Source organism: Anguilla rostrata, chromosome 7 (genome assembly GCF_018555375.3).
Source record: "Anguilla rostrata isolate EN2019 chromosome 7, ASM1855537v3, whole genome shotgun sequence".
Classification (NCBI taxonomy): Eukaryota; Metazoa; Chordata; class Actinopteri; order Anguilliformes; family Anguillidae; genus Anguilla; species Anguilla rostrata.
This window is the reverse complement of record NC_057939.1, coordinates 28,361,374-28,375,729: the sequence shown is the minus strand read 5'-3', so window position 1 is coordinate 28,375,729 and position 14,356 is coordinate 28,361,374. Positions and strand designations below refer to the sequence as shown.

The 14,356-nt window shown below is 42.2% G+C and overlaps 1 protein-coding gene across 3 annotated transcripts in view; it reads left to right on the top strand.

Moving 5' to 3' along the window:
• The window catches only part of LOC135259519 (palmitoyltransferase ZDHHC5-A-like), a 42,587-nt gene extending 28,491 nt beyond the window's left edge, over positions 1–14,096 (top strand). For 2 of the 3 annotated variants that reach the window (XM_064344016.1, XM_064344017.1), the window contains exons 7-11: positions 460–551; positions 698–942; positions 3,012–3,118; positions 6,790–7,661; positions 9,297–14,096. In XM_064344016.1, the coding sequence (XP_064200086.1) occupies positions 460–551; positions 698–942; positions 3,012–3,118; positions 6,790–7,661; positions 9,297–9,510 (1,530 nt within the window). In that variant the 3' untranslated portion in view covers positions 9,511–14,096. Of the gene's footprint in view, positions 1–459; positions 552–697; positions 943–3,011; positions 3,119–6,789; positions 7,713–9,296 lie in introns of all 3 variants that reach the window. The other variant, XM_064344018.1, reaches the window with a different exon arrangement.
• The last annotated feature ends 260 nt before the right edge of the window (positions 14,097–14,356 follow it).

Here is a 14,356-nt window from a genome sequence, read left to right as displayed (position 1 = left end):
CAGATTTTTATTACATATGCTAAATTTTCTAAAAACCTGTTTTGGCTTTCTCATTTTTAGAATAAGGCTGTAGCATAACAAAATGTGGAAAAAGTGAAGGGGTCTGAATACTTTCCGAAGGCTCTGTGTGCGTGTGCACATGCGCGTGCGTGTGTGTGTGTGTGTGTGTGTCTGAAAGCTCAGAGAATTATGATTGAGGGATTTTGGGGACACCCAAGGAGTCAGTACGTAAAAATGCTTCATAAACCTGCAGATATGACCCATTTAACCCCACCTCTCCGCCCACACTGTAATCTGCAGTATGGAATCTCATCTGAGGGAAATTAACAACACTCTCTTTCCTGCTGTCCTTCCATTGAAATTTACTAAATTTCAGTATTTATTTATCGGTGTGAAAAAATGTGTTGCCAAAGTACAGTAAATTCACAAACACAAAAGTATTCTCTTCCCACCCCCCAGGTGACAGGGAAGTTCAGAGGGGGGGTGAACCCCTTCACTAACGGCTGTTGGAGGAATGTCTGTCATGTGCTGTGCAGCTCTCAGGCTCCCAGGTCTGTCTGTCCATCTGTGTATATGCCACTGCAGTCTTTTTGGTGGTGTGTTAAAGGTGTTTGTGTGTATGTGTATTAGTTAAAGGCGTGTGTGTGTATTTGTTACGAGTGTGTGTATATTAGTTAGAGGTATATGTGCATTGCAGGTACCTGCACCACAGCAGGAAGCCCCAGGCTGTGGTGGTTCAGCCTCCTTTCCTCAGGCCTCAGCACTCGGACACCAAAGTCCAGGACAACGGTATCCAGGCAGACCGTCATAGCTCGCCATCTAAGAGCAGCCTGGACATGATGGAAAGCCAGTCTGCTGATGCAGAGCCCCCTCCTCCAACCAAACCAGAGTTCCGATACCCCGATCTGCCCCGGGGGCAGTTATCCATGGGGAACACTGAGGGTGCGTACAGAGGTGTGCAGTGTGTCCAGTGCAGAATGGGGGGGTGGGGCTTGGTTCCTGTATTAGCCCCTTAGTGCACATGCCCAATCTGGGCAATCCTTGCCCTTTTAGGGGGTACCCTATTTAAAGCTTTATAACATCAGATGTGAACACAACAGAGACTTGAAAAATGGCTTAAATGAAGCAAGACATTTGTACCATTTACAATACTAACTTAGATTAATTTATATTAAAAAATAAATAGCCACAAAGGCAATTTTCAAGACAAAAAATCAAAAATGAATTTGCTCTTTTTTAGTTTGCAATGAAATACTGAGAGATTACAAATATACAGCAGGGTAAGCTATATATGTCCTGGATCAAAAACTCCTTGACCACAAGTTCATAAAATCTAAGGGTGGATATGTAGAACAACTAAAGATCTATGAAGCAAAAACTAAACAGTGTCCCCAGGGTCTCCAAATCTATCCAAAATGTCTAAATTATGCATTGCTGTAAATCACAATATAATTAAGTAATTCACTACAAATCAACTGTTTTGACTAAAGAAACTCACTGTTGCATCATTCTCAAGTGGGAATTACTGTTTTCTGTTAGTACAGTGAATTTCTAGGGGTCCAGATACATATCCAAATCTCTCCAAAAATGGATAAAATACTTTTAGTCCATTATAAAGCATATAAATAAGCCTCTTATGAAGGTTTAAGATGAAATATTGATATTGGATAAAAATAATGCAAAAACATTGTCACACAATGCGGTACAGTACCTAAACCTAAATGTGTAATAATGAGCTCTCGTATGTATTTCTGTACTCTACAGTATGTAATGTTTTCTTGAATGGGGATGAGACAACAACCGTCCACCACGTTTTGGCAATGTTCCAAATTTCCCGTCATATCAGGTGCATGAAACACAAAAACTATGAAGCTGCTAACAAACACTTACATTGCATTGTGAAATATCCTCATTATAAAATACCACTAACCTATTGAAAGACACTCACTTTAAAAAATAACGTATAAATATTTTGAGCAGTAATACTTATATAGCGATGCTGAAATGTTATCTGTGTTCAGGAGATGGAGACAGTAAATCAATCATGTCGTTCTCTCCTGTTCTGTCTTACTCCAGAAAACCATGTCTGCTAGGTCAATCAGCAAACATGGCTTAGCTATGCTCAGAAGTCCTCAATAATAATAATAATATTTCCCACTAAATTACGAAAATCATTGATAATGTTTTGTTGTTTCTTTTACTGCTACCACAGAGTGAATGCTATTATGAGAAAACCTTTGGGTACGCCGAGCTATAAAACGCTATTAAAATTAGACGTTATACATCGTTAGAAAGCTTATTCTGTCACCTATTGGATTGATTCATTGTCGATCAAGCCAGACTGTACTAAAAAGGGTGACAACATGGTAAACGTGTGGTATTACGCATAGATATTTTGGAAGGTACCCAGTCATCACAAATGCACATGCATTTCACAAACAATTATCCAAAACAATATATGACCACTCATTTTCAAAACAGACATCTCTATGCGTAAAACCAATGGTAAGTTTGTATATTCAGTCAATATTTAGTCCCAGATATTGACTGTAGAATGACATGGTATCATTTTTAAAACTTTGTTTTGTTTATTTCGTTATTCAGTGAGCAGCATTTTCACTACTGTATTGTCATACCTTAGGGCTATTGTTGGGTTTATCTTGTTGCTGTGATGGAATACAATTTTTGAGTGGTGAAAGAATATTTTTATGAATGCCCAGATAGACAATATTGTCCATTATGTCAAGGGTGGGGGGTGTAGTTGCAAATGAGACTGGAGGGAGGGGGTGCTTGTTAAATGAACGACCAGAGCGACAATGGTGGCGCTGCGGAACTCCATATTCGGCATAGTTGTTGTGTATTGCCTACTAATGAAACTAAAACAAAGCGTTTCTGTTTTCAACTCATACTTTGGTTGCAGGAGCAATGAATGAGTTGAACAATCTAGGCACACCGGCATGACGACCATTAGAGGGTGTGCGCTAAGTGATTAAACTGTTTTTTTCTCACAGAGAGCTGCCTGCTGAATGAAAACCCTGCCACCCCAACTATGTACAAGTACAGACCCACCCACAGAAGCCCAGGGAAAAACCACACTGCCCTCACACACTCTAACAAGGTAACACACGCACAGCCTTCACATACCCACAAGCACACGCACACACACAGCCGTCACATACTCTAACAAGGTAACACACACACACACAGCCCTCACACACTCTGAGGTAACACAAACAGCCTTCACATACAGTTGAGGACAAAATTTACATACACCTGGGCTAAAGACATTCAAACTCCACACATTTCATGTTACCATACATTTCTTTTGGCAAGTCAATTAGGGCATTCTGATTGGCCAATTGTCATGATCAGGAGTTAATTGGCACCTGTGGCTGTATTTAAGGGCCTACCTTTAAAGCCACTGCCTTCTTGCCCTTGATACGATGGGGAAATCCAAGCAACTCAGCCAAAAAATTGTGGACCTCCACAAGTCCAGTTCCTCCTTAGGAGCAATTTCCAAGCAAATGAAGGTACCACGAGCATCTGTACAAACAATTGTATGCAAATATAAAAGTCTTGGGACCACACAGACACTGCATTGTTCAGGAAGGAGGCACAAATTAACTCCCAGGGCTGAATGAACTTTGGTCCGAAAGGTTCAGCTGAACCCGAAGTCAACAACAATGGAACTGGTGAAGGAGTTGGAGGCATCAGGTACCAAAGTATCTACATCCACTATTAAGAGAATCCTACATTGCCATGGCCTGAAAGGCTGTTGTGCAAGGAAGAAGCCCCTACTCCAAGACAGGCATAAAAAAGCCAGAATGAAGTTTGCAGGTGATCACCAGGATGAAGACCTAGCCTTTTGGTGTGTTCGCTGGTCAGATGAAACCAAAATTGAGCTGTTTGGTCATAATGATCAGCGCTATGTATGGAGGAAAAAGGATGAGGCTTTTAATTCAAAGATCACCATCCCAACTCTGAAGCATTGGGGTGGCAGCATCATGTTGTGGGGGTGTTTTGCTGGAAAGGGGACTGGTGCACTTCAGAAAATAGATGGCATCATGCGGAAGGAGGATTATCTAGAAATACTGAAGCAACACCTCAAGACATCAGTTAGAAAGTTGAAACTTGGTCGCAACTGGGTCTTCCAGCAGGACAGTGATCCTAAGCATACCTCCAAAGTTGTAACAATATGGCTTAAAGACAACAAAGTGAAAGTATTGGAGTGGCCATCACAAAGCCCTGACCTGAATCCCACAGAAGATTTGTGGACTGAACTGAAAAGGCGTGTCCGAGAAGGCCCACAAACCTGACTGAGTTACACCAGGTCTGTCAGGAGGGATGAGCAAAAATTCCGGCGAAGTATTGTGAGAAGCTTGTGGAAGGCTACCCATTACATTACATTACAGGCATTTGGCAGACGCTCTTATTCACAGTGACTTACACAGATTTTTACATAGCATTTACATTTCATCCATTTATACAGCTGGATATATACTGAAGCACTGCAGGTTAAGTACCTTGCTCAAGGGTATGACGGCAGCGACCTAGCGACGCATGGGGTAAGGAGTTACAAGACCAACTCCTTACCCTATGCGTTTGATTCAATTTAAGCAATAAAAAGGCAGTGCCACCAAATACTAAAACTTGTATGTACTATATCAGATTTTTTGACCCACTGAATATATCTGATATAGTACATAAAAGCTGAAATAAATCTGTCTCACCTATTATTTTGAAATGACCTCTTATGGAAATAAAGTAGATACTGTGGAGTTTTGCAGAGAAAAACGACTGACTTGGGTTTCAAGTATGCAAAAATCACTTTATTTGAGCAGATCGCTCTGGCAAACATGCACTCAGACTGCCACGTCAGGAAGCTCTGCTCTCCCTCGCTAAACCCCCGGCTTATCTCTCCCTCCCGGCTGACGCGTCACCTGTCAGGTGAGTCTGGGAACGTGGGCGTGTTGCCACAGGGGATTCTGCCTCTCTCTGCCCCCAGTGCTCACTACAATACCCTAATTGACTTAACACAGGAAATGTATGGTAACATGAAATGTGTGTAGTTGAGTTGAGTTGAGTCTGAATGTCTTTAGCCTAGGTGTATGTAAACTTTTGGCCTCAACTGTACACACAGCTGTCACATGCTCTAACAAGGTCACACACACACACACACACACACAGCCATTAAAGTTTTGTGAAATTAACATCTGCATTTTTACATTGTCTGAAAGAAGAACAGCTTGTCTCAGCAGCTGTGTGTTATCTGTGCTAATTATGTGTGTACAGTGCGTGTGGATATTAGTGGCTTGAATTTGTCGGCAAGGTTTTTTTAATTTTACAGTCCTGGAAGAGTGAAAATTCTACTACCTTTTGTGGTTTCCTTTACATCAGTGGAGTTAAACCTGCCGGCATTGTTACCCTCCAGGACTGGAGTTAAACCTGCAGTCACTGCGGCCCTCCATAATTGGAGTTAAACATGCAGACACTGCGGCCCTCCAGGACTGGAATTAAATCTGCTGACACTGTGGGCCTCCAAGATTGGAGTTAAACTTGCAGATGCTGTGGCCCTCCAGAACTGTACATTGAATTTAGTTATTCTTATTTTTCTAGCTGTAACTGGCAGTATCTCTATGTCCTCTTTCTCTCTGGATTTGAACGGACTGTATTTCTTCTTAATGTTTTAATTGAGTTAAAAGACTATTCTTGACTGAGTGTTTCTTTTTGGTTTTGTCCTTCAGTGTTTTTCCTTTTTAAGCTTGTTCACTTTTTGTCTTTATTTTCTTGGTCAGTCATTGGCACTCAGTTGAGCAACAAGTGTAATTATGTATTGTGCATGTGTGTGAATGTGTACGTGTACATGTACATGATATTTAAATTTTTTTTTAACCACAATGCTATGTACAACTTGGGAGACAGGAGAAAAATAAAAATTGGCTAGAATCTCAGCTGACCTTATCAGCACCCACCGGCCACCGGCAGTTTAGGGCTTTCTCTGAAAGGCCTGTGGATTATCGCACGCTTAGACTTCAGCAATTTTGCAAAAGCTCAGTTAAACCCATATGGTTCTAAGGACTATCTGTTTTCGTATATTTGACAGTGGAGCATCCAGCACAGTGTTCAGGCCTGTGTGAGTCTCAGAGCGCTTTCATGACATGTTGATATTGTTAGACAGAGGTAGATCTTTGTGTGTGTGTTACAGGTGTGTGTACGTGTCTGTATTAGTTAGAGGTATGTATGAGCGTGTGTGCGCATGTGTGCATGAGTGTGTGTGCGTGTTAGTTACAGTTGGGTGCATGTATGGGCGCAAGTATGTGCGTGTGTGCATGCATGCTAGTTACTGGTATGTGTGTGTGCACGCATGTGTGTCTATGTGTGTGCATATGTGAATGGTGCTCGCAGCCTGTTTTTATTGGCGTACAGCTGATGTGAACGATGGCAGGTGTAGGCAGGATGCTAGTGGAGTGTCTCGTTGTGAGATTATGTGATTGTAATTGTGTTTTTACCCTGACCAGGATTAAGCCTAACTAGAATCCCCCCCCCCCCCTCAAATCTGGATTACTTCCCTCTATTCCCCTTCATTGTCCTGCTGCGTGTGTGTGTGGGCAGGTGCATGTATAAATGTGTCTGTGTCATTGTTGCATCCCCATATCGCCTCTGCTTGTTGACCTTGTAGGGTATTGTAACATCAGCTTTGTCTCATTCCTTCTCTCTCCTCTCTCCCCCTTTTTCTCTCCTCCCCCTCTCCCTCTCTCCCTCTCTCTCTCCCTGTCTCTCGCTGCTCAGATGAGTCAGGGGGACAGTCTGAACGAGACTACCTCTATCCTGCAGTCCAGTCAGAAGCCCAGCTATCGCTCTGAGCCCAGTTTGGAAGGGTGCCAACGGAGGGATAGGGAGAAAGGTGGTGCAGGGGGGCCCAGCTCCGCCCTCTCAGGTTACTCCCTGGGGGGGCAGTCCTACCCCTCATTCACTGATCCCCTGATGGGTGACGCCTCACTGTCCTCCAGCATGCGCTCCACACACACAGCCCACAACACACTGGGCACACTCCTTTCCGAAGGCACCACCTCTACCAGCTACAAGAGCCTAGCCAATCAGACACCTCAAAATGGCAGCCTATCGTACGACAGCCTGCTGACCCCCTCGGAAAGTCCGGAGTTTGAGTCTGCGGCACCCGAGCTGCGCCCGCCCAACACCCACCCACACCCCTCTGGCACGCCCTCCCAGGTGCTGGGGTACAGCTCACCATACCTCTCCGCCCAGATCGCCCACCAGCGTGACCCAGAGCTGCACCAGGCTTCCGCTGTCCTCCTATCCTCTCCCCCCAAGTCTTTCCTGCGCTCCTCCAGCCCACCACCAACCCCTCCAGAGAAAGAGTGCCTGCTGCAGGATCCACGACCCCCTCCTCAGCCCGCTTGCCAATCCAGACCTCCCCGTCACTCCCGAGCTCCGCTCCTGTCTGAACCCCAACCTTACCTCCATCCACATCGCACCCACTCCCTGGGCTCCCCTGATGCCCCCACCCAAACCCCCTCTTCCCCTGGCAGCATGCCCCACCCCCCTCTGGTAAAGTCTCAGTCCTATAGCGAGGGCCCGCCCCCTAGCCGGGGCAGGAAGTGCCCGGCCGCTGGTGGCAGCAGTGGGACCCAGGCTCCAAAGTGAGTAGAGCTGTGTGCAGCGTCAGGCGATGTTCCCTCTCCCTGCCTTCTGTGAGTGTTTCTGTCTTTCTTACTCCGTTACTCTCAGCATCGCTCAGTTATTCTCAGTATCACTCTGACTGCCTGCATCTGCTCCAGCTGCCTGTGTCTTCCTCTGTCTCTATCTCTCTCTGTATCAATCTCTCTATCTGTACCTCTCTCATTCTCTTTTCTGTGCTTTCATTCCTCCCATACTGGTTGCGCTTTGTGTGTCTGTCAGTTTGTCTGTCTGTGTTTATCTGGGAAGGTTCCATCTCACATTAAGCCAGGCTGTTTTTCCATTTATAATTGCTTTTACTTTACATTAGAGAACAACCTCCTTTTGTAATATTTTGAAGTCAGTTACAGTTAAATGGTACTGCAGTCGATGACCTCACTGTGGCCTCTCACTGCAAAAGAAATTCTGTTTTGCTGATTGATAATTTTGCAGCTTGTCTTTTAGCTTTAGGTTTTATTGGTTCTAACTTCTGGGTGTACTGACGAAGCAGTCAAGACTGTAATAATTGAGCCAACTGGGCTAATGAAGATGTCTATGTTGGATGTTTCAGTGAAGTTAAAAGCAAATGGCAGGGAGTTGTAGTGCAATGGTTAGGGAACTGGCCTGGTAACATAGAGGTTGCAGGTTTGATTCTCAGATGGGGCACTGCTGCCTCACACTTGAGCTGAAAATATTTAACCTTCTGTGAATATCCAGTTGTATAAATTGATAGCATGTAAATGTAAGTATATTGTGTGGATAAGAATTTATTATGTAAATCCCTAAACGGGGGCTGCTGTGTGGTGCATCCTGTTTAAAGAGCAATTGCACTCACTGTTTCAGCCTGGCTCTGCCTACTACACAATTCTGAAAAATGCATCCTGGGGTGGGTGGAGTAGGTGTGTCCATCTCATTTGCATAAAGTATTCTATGTGCTAATAATTTGTACAGCGTAGTGGTACCTGGCTCATGAAACTCAGATCAAACTGTTAAACTAGACTTTGCACATCAAATGTGAACCAAGATTAACCAATTACCTATACCTAATGTATTCAGAAACATATTTTAGTGGACTGTTTAGGTGGAATATTATAGTTTACGAACAGGCCGTCATGTTTCTCCAGTTTGAAAAGCGTTGGGCTGAAACCAATCTCACCAATCAGGTGTCGGCAGTGTTTCCTCATATTAAAAAGTAAACGGATGAATTTGTGGGCGGCAATAATTTTCCAGCTGGATATCTTGATTGACATCTACATGACGTAATAGTATAATATTATTTTATAAATGTTGAAATAATGGCATGGATTAAAATGTTTCAATTTAAAGTAGGCATACAAACATGTTTACAGCTTAAAAAAGTGATGGGTGTAATTACCCTTTAAGGCACTGTTGCAGTGTGTGGATGAGCCCTATCTGTTCTAGATTAAGTAAATGGAAAAAAACTTGAATGTAAACCTGTCCCATACTAACAGCAATACCCCCAAGTTTTTCTGGGTGTGTCTTGGCAGGAGTAATATACCCCATAAAAACCAGGTTTGTTTTGTTTTTCCCTCCCTTCCCCATTCCCTATTTCTCTTCCAATCCCTCATCCCTCTCTCCTGCCTGTCTGTGTTCTGAAGGGCTGAGATTCAGATGAAGCCATATAGCCAGACAAACGGGCAGCCAAAATCCGCCCACCCCTCCCTCCCTCCTCCTTCCCAGCCAATAAGCTGCTCTGCCTGCCCGGGCCTGGCCAATCACAGTTCTTCCCAGCTGAGCCCCACCCATAAGCAGGGGGGTGGGGTGAAAAAGGTGACAGGCGTCGGGGGAACCACCTATGAGATCTCGGTCTGATTGACAGGCAGCTGTTTGCACCAATGAGGGAGTGGGGAATTCACAGCTCACCACCCTCTCACAAAGGAGAAGGATGTGAGACGAATGAAAAGTTCCGTTGCTACTTTCACCTCCAAGCATGAGTGACAGTTTATACTTTCTGTGATTGACTGACAAGCCCACGGATGGGAACTTTGCCTCACACCTCTGCACTTTCATTCATTTAAACAAACGTTTTGGGCCCAGGAAACCAATAACAACTGAAAAGAAGCATTGCTCAGCCAGCCAGTCAGACATCAGCGAAACTTTGTGGGTGTGGCAAATGGGTCTAAAAGAACATATATTCAGAAATTATTTTATAACATAAATTTATAATTGATTCATACTAAGAAATAATCTGCACAGGAGTAAAAATATTTTTGGCTTGGCTGTTCAACAGACCGCAGTGTCCAAGGAAGGGGACTTCTAAGGCCTCTGCTGCTGTGATAACCAACCATCAATCACCATCCTCTGTTATAAATGCACAAGCATGTCAGGGAGACTTTGGATGGGGAGAGATGCAGAAAAGGTGGAACTCTTGGGTAGAGAGAGACGATGGATTGGTTCGTAATTTGATTGTAACCAACTGAGGAAACAACTTGTAATGGATGAGTTGTATTTTTACAGAGATTGCCTTTTCCAGGGGAAAAATGATTTTTATTTTTTAATGTTATTTTATATGAATATATATATAGACCTGTTGGTAAAATCTCCCATTAGTATTATAAGATAGCCAGTCATGTTTTCACACAGGTATAAGGGTTTGGAACTATTAAAAAGATCTGGATCTAACGATTCTAATCTAATCTTTTTATCGCTGCATCAGCCATCGCTGATGCAGCTGCATGCCGCTGCATCTCATGACTCAGAAGGACAACAAAAATGTCCCCACAAAATGTAAGCCACAAAAATATAAATATACATTAAATGCAGCATTATGTAAAATCCCATATTTTTGACTCAGATTCACATAATGTAATGTATTTATTATGGAGGATATTATATGCAAGTTGTCTGTTGCTTTAAATTACTGTTCTTTTGATATTTGCAAAGTTTAAATCAAAAAGCCAGAAGCCCTGTTCTTGTTTTGGACAAGGATAGCTGGCCAATAGGAGGAAAAGCCAGTACTGAGTGGGTGTGGCTACGCAGAGAGAGAATCATATCACCCCGTACTGATTGGACAATGCCTACAGCCAATCAGATATGGGTTGTCCAGACGTTGAGGCTAGATTGTGGTATCCTCTCCTTGCTCTCAATCTAATAAACCAAAATGTAAAAAAATAAGTTAAAAACTTCAACTGAAAGACAAAGGCCAGAATGGGACATTTTTTGTGTAGCACAAACCGTCTGGGATTTATGCAAAGCAGCATTTTGCCTCGATTGGCCTGCTGGAAGAAGTCTGAAACCGCTAGGGAGGAGTCTGCGATACAGGTATTTCAAACCATAGACTGTAGAAAAACATGGGCAAAGTCACCCGTTGACTCTCCATGGGCTTGGTGAACAGCGTTTTGAAGCCCAGGAGGTGTAGTTCATGATTGCTGCCATGTTGTACAAATTGAAGCCAGAGAGTCTGGTCGTCCACTAAGCGCATGAGAAACTGTGATTCGTCTACAAAATATTACCATAGTGTCCAAATAGCACAGTAACTAGCATCGCTATATGGGGAGATGAAGATTATAGAAAAAACATCTATTGCGACTACTTTTTCTTGTGGAAAAAAATGATTGACTTTGTATTTTTACCGTATTGTTACCATTGACTTGCATTAAAATGCATGGCTGAAACACCTATACTGGAGCCAACCGCACTGGCGCTAGTGAGCAATGTCTCTTAACAAGACAAGGAAGTGAGCTTCAAAAATGCAGCCCAGTTTCGGCCACAGACCAATCGGTGATGTTGCTACCCTTGGAGTTTACCATGGTTAGAGCACAAGAACAAAGAGTAATGGATAGAGCTCCATATGGTTGGTGTTGCACAACAACCTTTTTTTATTAGTTCCCTACACATTGAAATTTCTCATCCAGGCCTGTGTGCTGTAAATTGGGAGTAATGATTTACAAATTCTGGGGCCAATATCAATAACTGATATTTGTATGGACATACTACATATCGATGCCGCTACCGTCCTGTTTACATTATAGCATAATGTAACACATAGTGAAGGAAAACTACAGAATATTTTATTTAAAATGTTTCAACTAGTTAACTTTTTTCACCAGTGAGACGACAGCACTACTGAGACTGTATTTAAAATTTAAATTTAAAATTGGGTTCAGATGATTGCTACTTTTAGCATGATATTTTCCACTCACTTTCCAGCATCAGCACTACATTGAATGTGTCACCCCTCTTGCACATTTGTGATATCATCGGCCTACTTGATCAGATATTATCTTCGCATTGGAGAAATACCAATGAGATTGCGTTAAGCTACTATTGGCCCATACTGATTACAACCCCTTTTTTGTCCTGAATCTCTACTGTAAATGACTCCTAACTACTAATAGCTAAAGATTGGTTCAAACCCCTGTGTCTAAACCATAATGTGTAGGTGAATCGTTATTTTTTTGTTGTTTTCTCATACATGTTGAGGTTTTTGTGCAATGCCACATACAGTGAGCTATTGGTATGTTTTGTGTTGTGTATGGAAGGTGTCTTTTCAACAATGGCACAAGTTTAGTATTTGCACAAAAGTTCAAGGGCAATCGCAACTTTCTGTGTCTGTTTACCATGGATTCAGATATCAGGAAACTGGAGGATAAACATGTTTTAAAAATGTGTGAAAGGTCTGGGAGTTCTGGTGAAGAACGTGACTAACACTTTTACAAATACCCCTATAATGTCCCTAAAATGTGGGTTTTTAAAACAATACAATAAAAATGAATTCCACAAAGTGTTTTAACTGAATAACCAACAAAAATGACCTTATCTAGGGCAGGGATGTATCCAGGAACTGTATGTTCATATCGACCTGTCCACTGATCTGTAGAGTATATATGGACACTGGGGCAGAAACCCCACCACGTTGATCAGTAATCCTTTCAGATCCGTGAAATGTTTAAGGGAGAGAGGGAGGATGTTCCTTTTGATTGTTTGTCTCAGTGGGTAGAAAATGGTCCTCACAAGTCTGGGTACCTAAAAAATGTGTGTGTGATTAGAATGCAGCCACCTTTTTATTTCCTAAGTGTGCAAGAGCAATCTAATGCTGTTACACACAGTTAAAGGATGGGGAAGGGTTGGTGTGAGAAATCAAGGGTGTTGCTGGACTTCCTTTTATAAAATCAATCATAGATTTATTTGAATGATAAAATCTAGCAAAATACTAGGATACTAAAATACTAATATTTAATTATTTAACCCCCCCTTAAAAAAATCCTTCCATATTTGTGTTGTGTGTAACTGATCAGGTGCTAATAATGGGGGCATGGACATAGATCCTGTGGGACACAAGGGGGACCTGTCCACAGGTATGACAGGATTGTGACTCGCTCAAAAAGTGACATCAGAAAACTCTAAGAATCTTGTGATGATCTTACAAGGCAAAGAGGGCTGAACCTCCATCTTTCAGCTTAACTTGATGTTTTTTTTTTTTATATTTGCATTCATAGAAAACCTAGTCCAAATAATCAAGTCTCATTATTTTTCCATTGAGTCCTGATGGGTTTTGTTCCAGTTGTGAGATTAGCTGATGGTACCGGTCTCCCTTCTTTTCAAACTATGCCTCCACTGTTGGCAGAGTTTAAAAATAAGGGTTTTTTTCCTTCTGAGTCTGCGAGTCCCTCAGTTCTTGCATTACAGACTAATACTTCCCTTGACTTTCTGCATGATGGACATGGTGTAATCATCATGCACACCTCCTTACATGTTCCACAAACAGCCAAACCCATTAAAGTGTTCTGCTGATCCAAACCGGATTCACTGCCAGCACCAATGCAATTTGCTCTTTGAGCAACTGCTATTCATCTAATAAAAACCTACAGAGATTACTTATGCACAATAATGATTTAAAATTTTCCAATTGTTTTTATTTAACTGAAATAAACAGATCTGTAATTGCCCTTCAGACAGACAAATGGAGAAAACTCTCCATTGATAATGTCATAAATGCTACAGTATAATCAAATAACAACATATAAATCGCTAACTTGCCAGAATATAACAGTTGTTTGCTATAATATGATTTTTTAAATGTAATCACTGTGATTGGAAGGAAACAAATCACCTGTGCGACTTTTAGGGTGGGGTTATCGGTTTTCTTTCAACAACATGAACCAGTATTCTGAGGTATTCGTACTGTAGAACTAATACACCATTTTCATTTACGGGTTTGTATTGTTATGGGATGCGTCACTTAATGACAGGTGTACTCTCACAATGCAATACAAGCCAAAATGTCTGTTTCAGTCTGCCTGTGGCTTCAAAATTCCATTGCAGTTGGGGACTGGAATCAACCAGGCTCATGTCTACCTTTTCACCTTAATAAAAAAAAACACCCATTCGTAAAAATAAAATCCTTTATACCAAACTGTAGACATGATCTTGGCAAAAAAAAAAAAAAAAAGTAAAAATAGTCTTGTTCAAACAAGCGTCCTGGTGATCTAGCCAGCAGAAATAATACACTAGCAGCAGGTTATAGCTGGCTATGGAATACTATTCGAGCTGATGGGGATTCAGAATCCAGAGGGGGTGCATGTCTCCTTTTCATTGTCATTACAAGAAAGACCGATTCTCAAAGAAATACATGCAAGGATCTTGTTCAAACAAGTTTTCCCGGTGACTTCGCGATGCCACCAGAAAACATGTACACGGGCAGCAGGTCATAGCTAGC